Source organism: Cotesia typhae, unplaced genomic scaffold (genome assembly GCF_013202065.1).
Source record: "Cotesia typhae breed Kobodo isofemale line unplaced genomic scaffold, CoteBio_Ctyphae scaffold_152, whole genome shotgun sequence".
In the NCBI taxonomy this organism is placed as follows: Eukaryota; Metazoa; Arthropoda; class Insecta; order Hymenoptera; family Braconidae; genus Cotesia; species Cotesia typhae.
In genome coordinates this window covers 9511453-9527752 of record NW_027423776.1, presented here as the reverse complement: position 1 = coordinate 9527752, position 16300 = coordinate 9511453, and the positions used below count along the sequence as shown (strand labels likewise).

The following is a 16300-nucleotide window of genomic DNA, read 5'->3' as shown; positions in this document are numbered from 1 at the left end:
CCCTACAGCTGAATATTGATTGACCTAGTTCCTTCATCCAAGTGCCCATCATCTTCATCAGATCACTTTATTATCTATGGGATTCATATAAATGTCAAACTAGTAGAGTAGACATCCATTATCAACAGACATATAGATATTTATTCTAATTATTCCCTTACATATTTTTAAATATTCATTTAGATTTTATTTTTTATTATTAATACTATATATTTGCAAGCTCCGGAGTGATTTACAGATTATTTACGTCAATGACGTTTGAAATACGTTAAATACTTTTAAATACTTATTCTTCTTCTTTAATTGTAGTTATAATTAAACTTACTTTGACAAAATTATGTTGATAAATAAATATTTATATTAAACATTTAAGATCTGAATTAAAAGCTTTCAATAGCTCATTTTTATATCTGAAACTAATTCATTAGAAGAAAATCAAGTACTTTTAATTATTATACATCTGTACAAAATTGATTTTTTTTTTTTTTTTTTCAATTGTTAATTATGCAATCAAATTGGTCTGGTAATAACAAGCTTGATAACCATTTGATTGATGAGTAAGCACTCATTTAATAGACGATTGAAGATTTCATAATTCATTCTTTTTTTGAATCTTTAAAATAAATTTTTAAATATATATACACGAGTTAAAATAATAAATCGTCGTCTCCTTCGTCGAGCATGTTAGCTGAATCGTAATCTTTGCCAGCAGCTATCATTTCAATACGGTGTGCTTCAGCCTGGAAAAAAAATTTTTTTAATTAACACGTGACTGCCGTGACTTGTGAGCTAAATTAAAAATTTTTTGAAATTTTTATAACAAATTAATTATAATAAAAAAAATATTTTTTTAAATTCACTCTTAGAATTTTTTTTAATTTCTACAAGTGGAATTTTTTACTAAATTTTTTTCTTAATAATTTAATTGTCATAAAAGTAAGAAAAATTTTAGTATATCTGCTGATTTCAGTGTAATTATTTTATTAAAAAAATCACCTTGGCTTTGATAATCTTCTTCTTATCCTGAATTTTTTTAAGACGGTAAAACTCTTCACGCTCAAGCTCATCGAGCTCTGAAATAATATAAGCGAGTGTCCTCTCGATACGAGGGATAATAACATGCTCGATGGCGTTGACTCTCCGATTAGTGATCTTAATTACTTCGTCAAGAGTTACGAAGCTAGTTTGCAGCGAGGCCAAGACCACAAGAAGCTTGACTCCTTTCTGGTAGTTCTTCTTGAGTTTTGCGAGCTGCTGACCACCACGAGCCAACCCAGCGAGTTCGTAGGTATCCGTACCGTCTTGGTAGGACTCAAACACTGGCAAGTTTACACCAGCTACGTTGTCTTTCTTAGACCGGATTTTTATCTGCGCTTTTGTTACATTCTGCAAGACTACTTGGTTAAAATCACCAGTCGCGAATTTTGCTTCTGCTAATGAAAATGCAGCTTCTTTCATTACTTCTCCCATCAATGTTTTTGTCTAAAAATAAATTATTAATTATTTTTAAGTATCAAGAATTTTTAATTAACAAATTAATAAAAATTTTATGATTAACAAAAATAAAAATGATAAATTTTAATGATACTGAATTTAATAGACATTTAAGTCTTTTTACATTTTTTTAACAATTAAATTGTATTAAAAAAAATTAAATTAAAAAAAAATCCACATGCAGAAATTTAAAATAATAATAAGTGCAAATTTTTTAAAATATTTTTTTTTATAAAAAATGATTTGTTAAAGAAATTCTAAAAATTGTTTAATGTTTGCTAATTTCAGTATCATAATTTTTTTAATATTTCACATAAAAATTAATTTAATAAATTTTTATAAAAAATAAATTATGACAAAAAAAATTGACATTTAAAAATTTTAATAAATTAAAATTGCAATTTTTTAAAAATAATTTATTTGATAAAAAAAAAATTAAAGAATTGTCATGTGACTGGTAACTTAAATTTAATATATTTACCTCGATAATTTTACCAAGAATCATACGGAATCTCATCTGCAATGCATCAGCTTTCTTTTTTAATAATCCATGGCCTTTTGTTGCACCAGCAAGACGAGATTTCATCAACATTTGTGCTCTAAAAGAAATTATTTTTATAATTATAATGTATTTCATCAATCCAATTATTTTACATAATTACTATATTAATAAATCACTAATATAAAAATAAAAAAAATAGAGTGAATAAAAATAAAACAATTAATAATTTTTTAAAATAAATGTCAGATGATTTTAAACACAAGGGTTACACCCAGTTTTGGAACCAACGTGATTAAGACAGTGCACACACTAATTAAAATTAAATAATTAGTGATAATGATTGATTGATTGGTTTGTCAATAAATAAAGAGTTTTTGATTATAAAATATTATTTTACTTACCCCCGAGAGGGAAAAATAGGTAGTCTGTCTTTACCCGACATTTTCAATAAAAAATTAAGCAGACAGCAATGAAGGAGATCAGCTGACTTAAGACTCAGGACTAGCGGAAGTTATTTGTTTTGATGTGTGTGTCGCATGTGACGTCACTAGTGAACTCGCGGGAGTTTTTTGAATTTTTATATTTATGACACTGAAGTTAACAAATATTAAAAATTATTATAATTAATTCAATTATTTCTTTTATAAATTATTAATTCATAGAACTTCTTTTTTTTTTTTTTTTTTTTTTATTTTAGAGTAAAAAATTTTTAATACTCTAAATATTATAGAAAATTATTTAAAATGTCATTGATGAAAAATACTCATTTATATATAAATAATAATAATAAAAATTACATTAAATATCCAACATTGATGACAATGGAAAATCGTAAATATTTTTATAGTAAAAGACTAGAGCGAATTAAAGAAGAAAAAGAAAAAATGATTGGTAATGTTATCACAGAAAAAATTAATAAATTTAATTGGAGTTCCGGAATAATTAAAAGCGCTTATGAAGATATTCTTGTTAGAGCAAAAATCGCTCATTTTCAACAAATTAAATTCAATCAAAGGTAGCAATAATTCTTAATTAAAAATCATGATACTGAATTTATGACATCTAATCTAGCTAACAATTTTTAATATTTTTATGACAATTAAATAATGAAAAAAATTCTACAAGTAGAAATTAAAAAAAATTATAAGTTTAAATTTTTTAAAATATTTTTTTGATAATTAATGAGATTAAATTTTTTATTTTTTTTTTAAATTATCAAAAAAATGGACTCGTAGAAATTTTAATAAATTTATTAAAACAATTATTAAAATTGAATAATATCTGCAGAATTAATTTTTATAATTAATTAATTAATTAATTATAAAAATTTCAAGAATTGTTTCAGTATCATAAAAAATTGTCAAATGATATTTTTCTATTCCAGTGATCTAAAATCAATTTGAAGAAATTATAATAATCATCCACAAAAAATTCTTCGGACCTTAAAAATTAATTTTCACTTTAATAAATAATTAAATATAAAATTTATTAAATTTTATGAAACATAATTTATACTTATAAATAAATTAACTCTGATATAAATTACTTTGTCCAGGTTTTAAAACTTGTCTGACATTAATATTAATTCTCGTTTGATTGATAAGACTTCTGGCCTTACTCCAGTCATCGGAGTCAAAAAAATTATTGTCCAAGTCCCAGGTCGAAGAATCAGTAGGCAAAATTTTAGGAACTCCGTGATAATTCAGCCTTGACTGTCCGGTCATGACAACGACATCACCGCTTCGAAGAAAAACCGCGTGAGCTGGGTCCTCGGGTCTCGGACCACCGATCAGAAACACTGCGGTCTGTCCGAAGCTTATTGAAATCAATGGCGCTTGAATATCAACTTCAGAATGATCTACGTGACCAGCCAAGGTAGAATTCATGCGGTAGTAGTTGATAATAGCAGCTTCAGCATTGAAATCTCTGAACCCAAGGACTTGGGCAAATATCTTCGACACCTCAGCTAGATCTTCAGGGATTTCTCCTCGAAGATCTTCGGAATAATTTTTGGTGTCCCAATTATGATGGTAACCCATCGTTGCCCAGCGTAATCTGGGAATTAAACTACTTGCGCGTTCGTCATTTTTTGTACAGGTGTCCCACCAGGTTTCATTGTCTTCCAGAAGACTATGAGCATCTATATTTAATTTATTTGGCTTTCGGGGATAATCTTTCAGGCACTTTGTGATCCAGTAACGTTGACCAGCACACATGAATGGATTCTTGATAAATATTAATCCTGTTTTCAATTTTTTTTTAATTATTATTAAATAAAAAAAAATTTTTTTAGTTATAATTTCGTACCTGTTATGTCATTAAATTCATATATTCTCCAAGAATTTATTTCTGTAAGTCCCAGATGAGAAAATTTGGAGTTTGTAAGCGCACATGTAGCAAATATTTGTTTAACCTAAAAAGAGTAATTATTAGAAATTGTAATTAATAAATTGTAATTAGTTAATTATTACCTTTGTAGATTTGTCGACATCAATAACATTTTCTAAATTCGGAGGCGGGTTGCGGCTTTTATAATATTTAAAATAATCTTTAAACATTATTTTTATTTACATTTGAATCATGTACGCTGCCATGCTGTTTAACCGATAATGTAGAACTGGTTTTACTTTCTTGCCATGAAAAGGTAGGGGATAAAATGGGACATTTAAAAGTTCAATTTTCATGATACTTAATATAAGTATAAGATAAAATACCCAGTTATTAACACTGGTATAGTAATTAAATTGCTATAAAATTCAAAAAAAAATTTCGTATTGAAGAAATAAAATATAAAAATAAAAATGATAAAAAATTTAAGAAAAAACATGTGACAGTAATTAAATTTATTTCTTAAAAAATATTATACTCAACTCCTACTACTATATATTAATTAATGCTCTGTTTAGAATAAAAATGAGGCTGATTTTGAAGAAGTTGCGTCGTAAATAAACGTGTTATGAATCGGCTTGTACTGGCAAGTAATAAACTTAATAGTTTCTTGAGCAACCAGCCCACCAAGGAACGCAGATACTGAATGCAACTCGGCACCACCGAATCTGCAGAACTCATGGATGTAGTCATCAGTAGGCAAGGGTCCACATCCCCACTCTCCAAGCAATTTCGTGATATAGCCCTTGAGTGTAACGATATCCGGTTCTACTTGATCATCAAATTCCCCTGGATAGACGTTGTAATAACTCTGAAACTTTTGCATTCCTCTGAGAACTACGTAGTAAACCATCAGGCTCTCAGGGTTTTCCAAATTTTCGGAAATGTAGTTGCTGTTTATTGTTTTCGGGTCGTACTCATCGGCAATAGATGTTCCTCGTTGAACATGTAAGTCTGTTGCGTGGCGGCAGAATAGTTTGACGTGTTTTTCGGAAATCGAATCCATTGCAAGACCCAATTGCTTCTGTAAGCTGAGAGTGTGGCGCCATACTGCTTCTGCGTCGGCGACAGCTTGCTTGTGATATCTAAAATTTACAAATTTAAATAGAGTTGCTTATACCTGTGAAAACGTCAATATTTAAGGAAGCTTACACTTGCTGAAGACTAATATATTTTTTACTATCTGCAGTCATGTCAGGAAGCGCTCCTTTCACCGTCAACAAACCCATTCCTTCGTTCAGTGTAAAGTCACGAATAGCTTTAGCAATTATCCAAAATGGAAGACTCTGAAAAATAAAAATTATTTTTTTTAAATAAAATCATTTTAAATTAGAAATTCTAAAAATTAGAATAAATTTATCAATACCTTATCAGTCAAATTTATACAACGAGCATCTTCTAAAACCTCAGAAGTATTACTGGGAATTTTAGTAACTCCAATACAAGTATTGACTGCTTTGATGGCTTCTTCAAAATTTTCTTCTTCCATAGGATCATCATTCTCGTCTTTTCGCATTTTGTCTCTGATAGACTGGATGAACTGCCGTTTTTCCTTGTAAGAACTTGGCAAGTCATTTCCCTTCGACAACCACTCTTGCAAGCATTTGTACAAAATAACTACATAGGGAGTATGCGAGTGGTCCTTGAGGTCCATTTCGTCCAAATTAATAGAGTCTAAGTAAGCTTTGAGCGATGGAAAGGGTTTGTCCAGCCTAAGATCTGGCATTTCGTAATCGGGATGAGATTCTATAATATTATGCTCCTGGATTTGGACTCTCATGTATCCGATGAATCCAACACTTTGACAAACAATCAAAGGAATATTTAGTTCCCAAAGTTTCTTTGATAAATTAATCAGAGACCTGAAAAAAATATTTTAGATTTTTTTTTTAAATGCCTTTAGAGTAATTTATTTAATTAAATATACTACATACTTTTCAGTCAATGAAGTAGCTACGACCACTGAGAATTTAGTAAAATACTCGGGATCATTTTCCAGAATCTGATCCAACTCCTCATCGATATAATCACCTTTTACATCAGAATTTAATTCTACGAGCATTTGAGTTGCTACTTGAGCCCGCGACTTTCCAAAGCTTTCGCTGTCTAAAAAGAAACTAAAGAATTCAATTAGTATGACTGTTAAAAATTTTTTTAATTAATTTATTATAAATTTTATTTTTATTACTTGGCACCGATGTCTTCCTGCGTGACTTTTTTGCCATCAATAATAGTGAAAGCGCCAATACCTGGTAAAACTAAAGACTTGAGTATCTCGGTACCTAGACCAGTTGCGTTTATCAGACAAATGTCAGCTGTTTCTAAAGCAGCTTGTCCATGATCGCCCCATAATCTGTAAAAAGATTATCAAAATTAAGTTATGACATTAAATTTAGCTGTCACTTCATAATTGTTAAAATTTTTTTTAATAAATAAATTATAGCAAAAAAATATTATTAAAAAAAATTTTTAAAATCATTTAAAAAAATTTTGTTTGCAAAAAAACTATAAGTGGAATTTTTTAAAATATTTTTTAGTTTCAATTTAATAATTGAAAAAAAAATTAATAACGTCAGCTGACTTTACTATTATTATCAAATGTCAAAAAATAATTAATTAAAATTTTTTGACATTCAAAAACATCATGAATTTTAAGGTTATTATTTTCAATAGTAATAAATTTAATAAAAATTATTTGTACCTTAATTGTCTGTCATATTTTCTATTTTTATCTGATTGCTCAGGAGACTTAGGTCTCGGTGAAGCCATAATATTAATCAAAATTAATTTATTTATTTATCAATTGTTATCTTAACAATCAACGGACAGTTGAAAAAATGAATCGCTTAAAAACAAAAAATAAGTTGATGTAGTAGCCACCTTGCGGTGAATTTTTGACTTACAAATTTTTTCTTTTTCTATTCGCCAAACGCAACAGATGTCTTGAGTTTTTTTTTTTTTTTTTTTTTTTTTTTTTTTTTTAGTTCATTCGGATATAAATAAACAATTTTCCCGCTGAAATGATTGTGCCCATAGTAAGGTTAGTAAATAAAAAAATTATTTAATTATTTACAAATTAATTATTTGATAATTGTTTTTTTAGAGATGGAAAATTGCAAGAATGGGCGATTATTGAACTCCAAGGAAATTTAGAATTCCATTATAAAAATAAGTGTTTTGTTGGAGATTTACACTATGAGAAAAACAATACGCCGATTTTAATAATTGGAATGCATATTTTACATGGCAAGGAAGCTATGTTACCAAAACCGCTGGCTATTTTGGAAAAACGAAAGAATGAAGATGATAATACTGAGTATGCTGTTAAAGCGATTGTTAAAAAGAAACTTGTGTTTAAAGGACGACCTAAGCCAATTGTTGCCGGTATAATTAAAAACTAAATTTAAAAAAAAAATGATAATTAAATTAGCCGACTTCTAAAAATTTTTAGAATTTTTTTTTATTGAAAAATTATTTAAAAAAAAAAAAAAATAAAAGAATCTAATTTAATTATTAAAACAAAAATCAAAAAATTAAAAACGTCGGCTCTTTTTATTATCATTGATTTTGGGTGCAATAAAATAGAAATTATATGACACTGAAGTTGACAGACATTAAGAATTTTATTAAAATAATTTTTATTTAATAAAAATTTAATTAACAAGTTCCACATGTGAAAATTAATAAAAATTTTTAGAAGTATTTTTTTTATTGTAATTGATTTGTTAAAAATTTTTTTTAATTGACAGCTGACGGCTAACTTCAGTATCATAAGATTATTGATAATAAATGATTATGATTAATTTATAAAAAATTTTATTTTTAGTCTAAAACTACATTAATCTTTCATCTCTCCTTCTTCGTCTTCTTCATCAACGCCTCTTATGTACATGACATTATTACATCTGATCAGAACTTCGCCCAAGTTTCCGGTGCAAACTCCGTCTACATGCTCCTCGGTGTTGGCCAGCTGCAAGTTCATGTACCCGTCCACGGAGACCAAGTATCCTTTGTATTCATGGCCCCACTTCAATTTAACCATCACCGGCTTTCCTGTCAGACCATTCAAGAATGGTTTTGGATTAATTGGCATCGCAGCACTGGCCATTTTTTTTCTAAAAATTAATTTATTATTTGTTATTTATTATTTATATTTATATATTTATTTTTAAAAAATTTTTAGACGTCTGCTAACTTCAGTGTCATTTATTTTGAGCGAACAAGCAAACGTTACTCTTTTTAGGTTATACGCGTTATTATAAGCTAAGTAATTATTAATTAAAATATTTTCAATACATTTTTTTTACTTACGAATTTTTTTTTGGTCTTTTGTTTGAAAAATAAATACAAATTTATTTATTTATTTAAATAAATAATTTAGTTGAAGAAATTATTTAAAAACTCCGTTCGGTGTTTTGTGTGGATGAGATACAGAGTGAAAATATCTGAAATAATAATAACAATATCAACAACTGATACATTTAGCCAACGTGAGAAAAAAAATTGACAATCATTCGCATTTTTTTCTTAATTCACACTCATTGAGAAAAATCGTACTATCTTGCACTTGTACGGTAAATAAAAATTAAATTTTTTTTTTATCGAATAAAAATTAAAAGAAAAAAAATTACGTTGCTAAAAAATAAATTTATAAATAATTTATGAAGTGACAAAGCATTTTTTTGAAATTTTCTACAACACTGAAGTTGACAGATATTAAAAATTTTTTTAGAATCTTATAGCAATAAAATTATCATAAAAAAAATTAAATTAAAAAGTTCCACATGTGAAAATTAATAAAAGCTACAAGTGAAATTATTTAAAAGCATTTTTTTATTGTAATTGATTTATTAAAAAAAATTTTTTAAATTAACAGCTGACGGCTAACTTCAGTATTATAAATTTATATATATTTTTTTTTTAATAAAAAACTTGATGAAACTGTCAAAGTCAAGAAACGTCTCAACTGTGGCTATGTTCACATTTTTCTGAGCAAAGACTTCCATAATAAAAATTGTCATTGATAATTATCGCGTCATCATATTATCGTGTGATTCATTATAATGTATTAGTGTGAAAATAGGAATAATTAGTTACTCAATAAATAAATAGGAGTATAATTAAAAATTCCTAGAGGCTTTAAAATATAAATAAAATAAAAAAATTAATAACATTAGAAAAGTATAAAAATAAAATCAACAATGGGTTGTCAAAATTTTGTAAATGAATAATTATTTATTTTGGTAATATTTTTATTAAAAAATAATGTTTTTTATAGTTAATGAGTACGATGACTGTTGATTATTGAGTGACAGTAGTATGTATCAAGATGTTCAGTTTTGAAGGGGATTACAGAAGAAAGCCCCAGCAGAATTTAGCTGGTGCCAGCAAGAGGAATGAGAAGTCAGTGTTGCTTCAGCATGCTCACCTTGAGCGGATGAAACGTGAGGATATTAGGAGGCGGAACAATGCTGCTCTGAAGATCCAGGCTTACACTAGGAGTTTCTTAATTCGTCAGTCAATTAAGCGAAAGAGTCGCCAGGAGTTTGATAATGCTAGATCTCAACAGACTGTTAAATTTATAACTGCAAATGGTCTGGTTCCTTACATTAAAAATTTTCTATTTTTTTATCAACCGACCGTGGACTTGCAGAGGTTCAATTGGTTGTTGGAGCAAGTATTGGCGAACAAAAAAGACATTTTAGTTAATAATATCGAGTGGTCTTGGAGGATAAAGTATGTATTTTTTTTTTTTTTTATTTTTATTCAAGTGGAAATAGGTAGAAAATTATGATACTTAAATCAGCTGACATTTAACAATTTTTTTTTTTATTTTTATTACAAATTTTATTTTATTGGATAATTGTAATAAGTAAATATATAGAATGCTCTGACTCAGTCTCTATTTTTTTTGATAAATATACACAGTAAAAAATAATATGTAAAATCAACACAATTTATGGGTTAAATACGGTCCACACAAAATTAATGTAAAAATTTAATTGTTAAAAAAAATTGACAGATGTCTGTTTTTATTTTTTTGACTTAAAAATTTTTCAATATTTATTAATAAAAAAAAATACCTTAATTTATTTAAAGTATTTAATAATATTTCCTAAATTTTAATTTATAAACTTAAAAAAATAAATCGTCACCTATTTCCACTACTGCAATTAAATATTAATTAGCACTAATAACAATCTTTAATTCCAGATGGATCCTAAAGCATAGTATGGAATTAATATCACACAATACAAATAGTCAATCAACAGCAATACCTCTTCGAGTACTAGAGACTTTTATAATGACATGTGATGACTCAATCTCAAATCTAACTCACCGTAATAATTATCTCCGCGACACATTAATATATTTAATCAAAAACTCATACTTCGGTAATTTACTGAGCTTACTCGAGCAACAAGTTCAATCTCTACCCACGAGCACGACAACAGTACCTTCGACTCCACGAATAAAATGTTGCATCAACTTAATGAAACGTCCATTAGAATTATGTTCAGGATGTGAAGACTTTTATGTACCTGTACTCACCCAATTTATTTATTCAGTTTTAATCCCCAGAATGTCAGGCCCAATCCGTACATTTTTACTCCCAGCTTTAACAGACCTACAAACGTGGCCATATATAGAACTGCTGATAGTAATAAATAGACTAAACATCACGGAACCAACAACCAGCCTTTTCTACGCGATTTTGTCATTAGAACCAGCTAATTTTTCCGTAAGTAACGAGTACACGTTCATCAATTACATCCAGGTCCTAGGTTCGCTGAGTTTGACGCAGAAAGCGCCGTGGAACGTCAGAGAGTTCACCACAGAATTGGAAGACGATGATAACATGTCAACAGACAGTGGGACAATAATAATCGACCAGAACCAAGACATCCTGCGGCAGTGTATGTTAATGCTGAACAACGACACCCGGGTGAACCGGATTCTCGGCGCGTTGGAGTTCAGCAGCGACAACCCGCTGGTTCTAGAGTACGTATGTCGCTTGTGTGACAATTTACTGCAAACCGACAAGCTAGCAACGCATAAATACAAGCTGCTGTACATGCTGGCCTTCAAGCCAGTGTTTCTGCGGCGCCTCTGGGCTACGATGATATCAACTCCACCTCTCCTGCAAATGATATCCCGGGGAATCCCACCAACCAGCGAAGACACTAAAAAAGTAGCGCCGATGGTCGCAGTATTCTGCTCGCTGTTCAGCCTGCTGATAGCGACCTTGCATGACAATGAATTTTTCCGGTCAGATGATTCGCAAAACGACCAGAACGCGATGCCATTCAACACTTCGGAGTTGGTACCGCTCTCCGGTCACCTAAAGGACATTTGCTTAGGCCTCATCGAGATTATATTTTCAGACACGAGGTCCACAGTCCGTGATGACCACATGCGAGCGGTGATCGGGTCGATGATCGACACGGACGCGGTCCACTCTTCAAAACACGAGACTCAGATCTGGGAGTATCTGTTCAAAGCGACAACTGGGCTGCTGAGGCAATTGCATTCAAGGGACTTGAGACGGCAATTTTGCCCAGAGGGTCACTGGATCAGTTCCAAGCCTGACTTTGACTTGATTTGGCAGAGACGGCAAGGAGTGACTGGTGGGCTGCTGAAATCAGACAAAGAAGCATCAAGTGGGCCTCCGCTTTCGACAAAAGAATTAAGAGCGCTTACTTTGCTTAGAACGGTGCCGTTTATTGTGCCCTTCAACGACCGGGTGATGGTTCTTCAGTCGCTGATTCAGAAGGACAGGTCTGACCAGCAAGGAGAGCTGTCTCACTTCATGCAAGGTCCGGCGATTCACATTGCAGTGAGAAGGAGTTACTTGTACGAAGACGCGCTGGACAAACTCTCTCTGGAAAACGAGCCTGAGTTGAGATTAAAAATGAGGGTACAGTTTATAAATACTGCTGGCGTTGACGAAGCCGGGGTAGACGGCGGGGGATTGTTCAGAGAGTTTTTAACAGAGTTACTTAAAACTAGCTTCGACCCGAACCGTGGGTTCTTCAGACTTACTAAAGACAACATGCTCTACCCGAACCCTAAAGTTCATTTGCTGATTGACGATTTTCCTAAACACTACTTTTTTATTGGAAGAATGCTCGGCAAGGCGATTTATGAAAACCTGCTGGTTGAACTGCCCTTCGCGGAGTTTTTTTTGTCGAAGATAGTGGGCATACATTCGGACGTGGATATTCATCATCTAGACTCCCTGGATCCGGTGATGTACAGGAATCTTTTGTACTTGAAGAGCTACAAGGGTGATGTCGCTGATTTGGGCTTGGACTTTACTGTTCTGTCTGATGAGCTGGGAGAGCGGAGAGTTGATGAACTTAAACCCAAGGGCTCTCAAATTCCTGTTACCAATGCCAATCGTATTGAGTACATTCATCTGATGGCTGATTATAAACTCAACAAGGAAATTCGGCCTCAGTGCTACGCTTTTAAGCAAGGACTTGCCAATGTAATCCCGCTGGAGTGGCTGCAGATGTTCAATAATAAAGAAATGCAGGTTCTCATTTCTGGAGCACAGATCCCTGTTGATGTTGAGGATCTCAAGCAGCATTGTAATTACACTGGTGGTTACACTCCCGAGCATCCGACTATCAACGCATTTTGGAGCGTTGTCGGGAAGTTTAATAATAAACAAAAGGGACAGCTGCTTAAATTTGTTACCAGTTGTAGTAGACCTCCTCTGTTGGGCTTTAAGGTAATTTAAAAATTTTTTTTTTCATGATAGTTAAAATTAATTATGATTTGATTTGTTGATATTTTTTTTTTTTTTTTTTTTTTTTTTTTTTAAGGAACTCGATCCACCATTTTGTATACAAAATGCTGGAAGCTTCGATCGTTTACCCACGTCTAGTACCTGTATGAATCTGTTAAAATTACCAGAATTTCCTGATGAAGTCACACTGCGGGAAAAATTACTTTACGCCATCCAAGCTGGTGCCGGCTTTGAGTTGAGTTAAAAAAAAACAATCAGTCAGAATCCTTTCGATCCTCTACCTCTTCCTTTTTGTTTTTTCGCCCTCGTTAAAATTGTAATATAAATTTTGTACATTTAAAATTTTGATTTGTGTCATATAATTGTGTGCGCAATTCTCTAAAGCAATTAATTGTAATTAACTTTCAGGGCGCGAAAGGTTATTTAAGTAATAATTACATGTAATCAATTGGTGTAAATAAAATTTATTCCTTATAAAAAAATAAAATTTGCTATTTATTTGAATCGTTTTTTTAATCGTTAATTAAAAAAATTTTTTTAATAAATAAATTACAATAAAAAAATGCTTCTAAAAATTTTCACTTGTAAATTTTATTAATTTTTACAGGTGTCATAAAAATTTTTAAAATTAACAGCTGACCTGTTTCTAACGCTAACTTCACGTTTATATTTTATGACATTAAAGTTAGTCACTTGACAATTTTTTAATTTTTTTTAACAAATAAATTTGCTCCAAAAAATTATTTTAAAAAAATTGCATCTGTAGTTTTTAAAAATTTCTAAATGTCAATTTTTTTAATCAATTTATTTGTTACGAAAATTCTTAAAATTATCAACTATCTGCTAAATTAATTTTTATTAATATTTTACTTACTTAAAATTTTTTTTAACATAACCTAAGTTGGTAAAACTGTCAAAAAACTTACTTTTGTTTTCTCAGTTGACCTCCAGGTGGCAGCACCAATCAGTCGTTAGTTTAGTTCACTGCGTAAAAAAAAAATAAAACGGTTATGTAGTTAAGTACTTACAATAATGTATAGGTGTATTGTTTACCCGTATTTTTTTTTTCTTTTCCCGCCAGAATAAGTGTTGTTGATAGTGTTCGCGTGCAGTGTTGTCTTATGACATGTATTTGATAATACACAATCAAAATAATTATAAAAGCGAACGTAACTGTGCCATAATACTAAGTTGATAATTAATTAATATTTTAAAAAATTTTTTAACCAGTGAGTAAATAATAATAATCACTAGTGCTAGCTATAACCTAATTTAATACTCCCTTAAATAAATAATATTTATCCACTGAATCAGGTAACAAAATGACAACTCGAGCAGATTTTTTCGGACAACGACCAAGACGTCGCAGTTCTTTACGGCAAGCGTTGGCCGTAATCCCCGACATGACAAGTTTATCAGTATCCGTAGGATCACCTGTTGCAAGTCCAAACAACAATTTAAACATAGACCGGAGCCCTTGGCACTCTGCTTCGATAGCGACCTCGAGTCCGGACGAGCTGGTGATCCAAAAACGTGGGCGACGCAGCAAGACGATTATCTGGTCACCCGAGGCTGACTCCAAGAGAAACAGCTTGTTGAGCTACAGCGCGCGTGATCATACTCCAGAAAAAAATCCCGACTCTCAATCGCAGTCGCCGATAATGATGCGCGAACATTTATCAATTAAAAAGAGGCTAGATCTTTCAGGAGAATTCAACGAGTCCCATCTGACTACTCCGGATAAAAAGTACAAATTGACGAACGGTGATTGCCAATTTACGGGCAATAATCTATTGAATGGCCTCAGAGGATTGAGTAATGAACAGCTGGTTAAGATGATCATGAATTTAGTTACAATGCAAGAGGAGGGGACCTTGTCCAGTGATAGTAAATTGCGTGATGTTATTCTTAATATTATTCCAGCAGCTGATGTTAGTCCGTTGCAGGAGAGGTTGGGTGTTTTAAGGCAGAATATTTTCAGTAGTCTCATTTCTGCTGGAGATTCTGCTTACATACGTGCCTATGTACATTTAGATGCCTTTCAGGTATGTTTATTATATTTATATCGAATCAATATTAATATAATAAGAGTCTGGGTTTTTTTTTAACACAAAGAAAAAAAATTTGTTGAACGGCTTGAATTAAATGTATTGAAATTTTTGGATATTTGCATTTCTATAGAATATTTAATTGGGTCGCGGGGTTAAATATCTGAAATAAATTCGGGTGGATAAAAAATTTAAATATGCATAATTGACAATAAAAAAAACTTTATTTTTAATTAACAATTTTTTTTTATTTTAAAATAAAAAATTTGGAGGTGAATAATTGATAAATTTTTTTTTTATTTCAGAAAACTTTAATGGAACAAGGAATGAAATTGTTGCAGTCACAACATTGGATTTCTTTGATGCACTATGTTTTTATAGCTTGGGCTATCACGAAAGATTTACCAGAATGGAATAATGGAGATAATACGTCACAAAAATGTTTTTCTAGCCTTGCGAATTTTTGTAAGCAAGCTTTATTAAATGGAAATTTTGATCGTTCTGTTTTAGAAACATTTTCAAAAAAGTAAGTTTTTTTTTTTTTTTTTTTTTTTTTATAAATAATAATAATAATAAATAATTATTAATAAAATCAATTTATTTTTTACAGGATTCAAAGTTCAGTACACGACCACGAAGATATGAAGATATGTCTTCAAATGGCTCACGAAATGATGCGATAAATACTCATATCATCATTTATACTTTTATATGACAATTAGCAGTAAAATTTTTAATTTATAAATCAGGAAACAAAAAAAATAACGGTGTGAATGATATTGTATCCAGTATTTTTTTTTTTTTAATTTCATTTATTATTAATTATTAACGATTGTGAAACTAGTTCTAAGGCTTTATATTTATAATTGAACGTTTAATCGTTTATATTATTTTTCTATAATCAACGGAACTCCGACAATCGACTTTAGTACATAAATTAAGTTTATACATATTTTATAAATAAGCTATAATTTATCAACATTGTGTTTTATGTTTTTCAAGGCAATTTTAATTTGTCTAAAATTTTTTATAAATCCATTTGTAATAGTAGTAATTAAATTTTTGACTTTTAATAAATTATATTCTCCATATGCTGAGTAATTTTTTATTTTA

At 30.3% G+C, this 16300-nt stretch overlaps 7 protein-coding genes across 8 annotated transcripts; 3 read left to right on the top strand and 4 right to left on the bottom strand.

Moving 5' to 3' along the window:
- Positions 1–118: 118 nt before the first annotated feature.
- Positions 119–2534, bottom strand: Vha36-1 (V-type proton ATPase subunit Vha36-1). Its single transcript, XM_074256292.1, has 4 exons — positions 2398–2534; positions 1976–2093; positions 997–1482; positions 119–740 (listed from the first exon to the last, which is right to left on the bottom strand). The coding sequence occupies exons 1-4, from the start codon at positions 2436–2438 to the stop codon at positions 648–650; spliced, it is 738 nt and encodes a 245-aa protein (XP_074112393.1). The 5' UTR covers positions 2439–2534; the 3' UTR covers positions 119–647.
- A 941-nt stretch (positions 2535–3475) lies between these two features.
- Alkb (alpha-ketoglutarate-dependent dioxygenase AlkB) lies at positions 3476–4694 on the bottom strand. The gene is made up of 3 exons (XM_074256603.1): positions 4468–4694; positions 4304–4409; positions 3476–4238 (listed from the first exon to the last, which is right to left on the bottom strand). The coding sequence occupies exons 1-3, from the start codon at positions 4552–4554 to the stop codon at positions 3523–3525; spliced, it is 909 nt and encodes a 302-aa protein (XP_074112704.1). The 5' UTR covers positions 4555–4694; the 3' UTR covers positions 3476–3522.
- Positions 4695–4824: 130 nt separating this feature from the next.
- On the bottom strand, positions 4825–7243 carry App-bp1 (Nedd8-activating enzyme E1 regulatory subunit APP-BP1). Its single transcript, XM_074256602.1, has 6 exons — positions 7086–7243; positions 6573–6737; positions 6319–6501; positions 5751–6246; positions 5537–5670; positions 4825–5469 (listed from the first exon to the last, which is right to left on the bottom strand). Exons 1-6 carry the CDS (start codon positions 7151–7153, stop codon positions 4899–4901), a joined length of 1617 nt encoding a protein of 538 aa, XP_074112703.1. The 5' UTR covers positions 7154–7243; the 3' UTR covers positions 4825–4898.
- A 123-nt stretch (positions 7244–7366) lies between these two features.
- On the top strand, positions 7367–8351 carry LOC141535715 (chromosome transmission fidelity protein 8 homolog). Of its 2 annotated transcripts, XM_074255806.1 has the most exons (3): positions 7367–7424; positions 7488–7768; positions 8211–8351. In XM_074255806.1, the coding sequence occupies exons 1-3, from the start codon at positions 7405–7407 to the stop codon at positions 8213–8215; spliced, it is 306 nt and encodes a 101-aa protein (XP_074111907.1). In that variant the 5' UTR covers positions 7367–7404; the 3' UTR covers positions 8216–8351. The 2 variants fall into 2 exon arrangements, with proteins under 2 accessions (XP_074111907.1, XP_074111906.1); XM_074255805.1 differs by lacking the exon at positions 8211–8351 and having other exon boundaries at positions 7488–8034.
- Positions 8184–9095, bottom strand: Smf (small ribonucleoprotein particle protein SmF). The gene is made up of 2 exons (XM_074255807.1): positions 8696–9095; positions 8184–8499 (listed from the first exon to the last, which is right to left on the bottom strand). The coding sequence occupies exon 2, from the start codon at positions 8490–8492 to the stop codon at positions 8223–8225; it is 270 nt and encodes an 89-aa protein (XP_074111908.1). The 5' UTR covers positions 8493–8499; positions 8696–9095; the 3' UTR covers positions 8184–8222.
- A 329-nt stretch (positions 9096–9424) lies between these two features.
- LOC141535712 (ubiquitin-protein ligase E3C) lies at positions 9425–13626 on the top strand. Its single transcript, XM_074255803.1, has 3 exons — positions 9425–10120; positions 10598–13121; positions 13216–13626. Exons 1-3 carry the CDS (start codon positions 9714–9716, stop codon positions 13381–13383), a joined length of 3099 nt encoding a protein of 1032 aa, XP_074111904.1. The 5' UTR covers positions 9425–9713; the 3' UTR covers positions 13384–13626.
- A 561-nt stretch (positions 13627–14187) lies between these two features.
- Positions 14188–16264, top strand: LOC141535713 (uncharacterized). The gene is made up of 4 exons (XM_074255804.1): positions 14188–14368; positions 14454–15184; positions 15493–15713; positions 15798–16264. The coding sequence occupies exons 2-4, from the start codon at positions 14462–14464 to the stop codon at positions 15868–15870; spliced, it is 1017 nt and encodes a 338-aa protein (XP_074111905.1). The 5' UTR covers positions 14188–14368; positions 14454–14461; the 3' UTR covers positions 15871–16264.
- Positions 16265–16300: the final 36 nt, after the last annotated feature.

Bases quoted from the DNA above. Each gene is read 5' to 3' on its own strand.
- Vha36-1 (XM_074256292.1), bottom strand. From the start codon at position 2,438: ATGTCGGGTAAAGACAGACTACCTATTTTTCCCTCTCGGGG. The intron at 1,483-1,975 runs GTAAATATATTA...ATTTATTTTTAG, and splicing joins TTCTTGGTAAAATTATCGAG to ACAAAAACATTGATGGGAGA. The intron at 741-996 runs GTGATTTTTTTA...TTTTTTTTCCAG, and splicing joins AGAAGATTATCAAAGCCAAG to GCTGAAGCACACCGTATTGA.
- Alkb (XM_074256603.1), bottom strand. From the start codon at position 4,554: ATGTTTAAAGATTATTTTAAATATTATAAAAGCCGCAACCCGCCTCCG. The intron at 4,410-4,467 runs GTAATAATTAAC...TACTCTTTTTAG, and splicing joins ATGTCGACAAATCTACAAAG to GTTAAACAAATATTTGCTAC. The intron at 4,239-4,303 runs GTACGAAATTAT...AATTGAAAACAG, and splicing joins TGAATTTAATGACATAACAG to GATTAATATTTATCAAGAAT.
- App-bp1 (XM_074256602.1), bottom strand. From the start codon at position 7,153: ATGGCTTCACCGAGACCTAAGTCTCCTGAGCAATCAGATAAAAATAGA. The intron at 6,502-6,572 runs GTAATAAAAATA...TGAATTCTTTAG, and splicing joins CAGGAAGACATCGGTGCCAA to TTTCTTTTTAGACAGCGAAA. The intron at 6,247-6,318 runs GTATGTAGTATA...TATTTTTTTCAG, and splicing joins GCTACTTCATTGACTGAAAA to GTCTCTGATTAATTTATCAA.
- LOC141535715 (XM_074255805.1), top strand. From the start codon at position 7,405: ATGATTGTGCCCATAGTAAG. The intron at 7,425-7,487 runs GTTAGTAAATAA...TTGTTTTTTTAG, and splicing joins ATGATTGTGCCCATAGTAAG to AGATGGAAAATTGCAAGAAT.
- Smf (XM_074255807.1), bottom strand. From the start codon at position 8,492: ATGGCCAGTGCTGCGATGCCAATTAATCCAAAACCATTCTTGAATGGT.
- LOC141535712 (XM_074255803.1), top strand. From the start codon at position 9,714: ATGTTCAGTTTTGAAGGGGATTACAGAAGAAAGCCCCAGCAGAATTTA. The intron at 10,121-10,597 runs GTATGTATTTTT...CTTTAATTCCAG, and splicing joins GAGTGGTCTTGGAGGATAAA to ATGGATCCTAAAGCATAGTA. The intron at 13,122-13,215 runs GTAATTTAAAAA...TTTTTTTTTAAG, and splicing joins CTCCTCTGTTGGGCTTTAAG to GAACTCGATCCACCATTTTG.
- LOC141535713 (XM_074255804.1), top strand. From the start codon at position 14,462: ATGACAACTCGAGCAGATTTTTTCGGACAACGACCAAGACGTCGCAGT. The intron at 15,185-15,492 runs GTATGTTTATTA...TTTTTATTTCAG, and splicing joins TACATTTAGATGCCTTTCAG to AAAACTTTAATGGAACAAGG. The intron at 15,714-15,797 runs GTAAGTTTTTTT...TATTTTTTACAG, and splicing joins TTAGAAACATTTTCAAAAAA to GATTCAAAGTTCAGTACACG.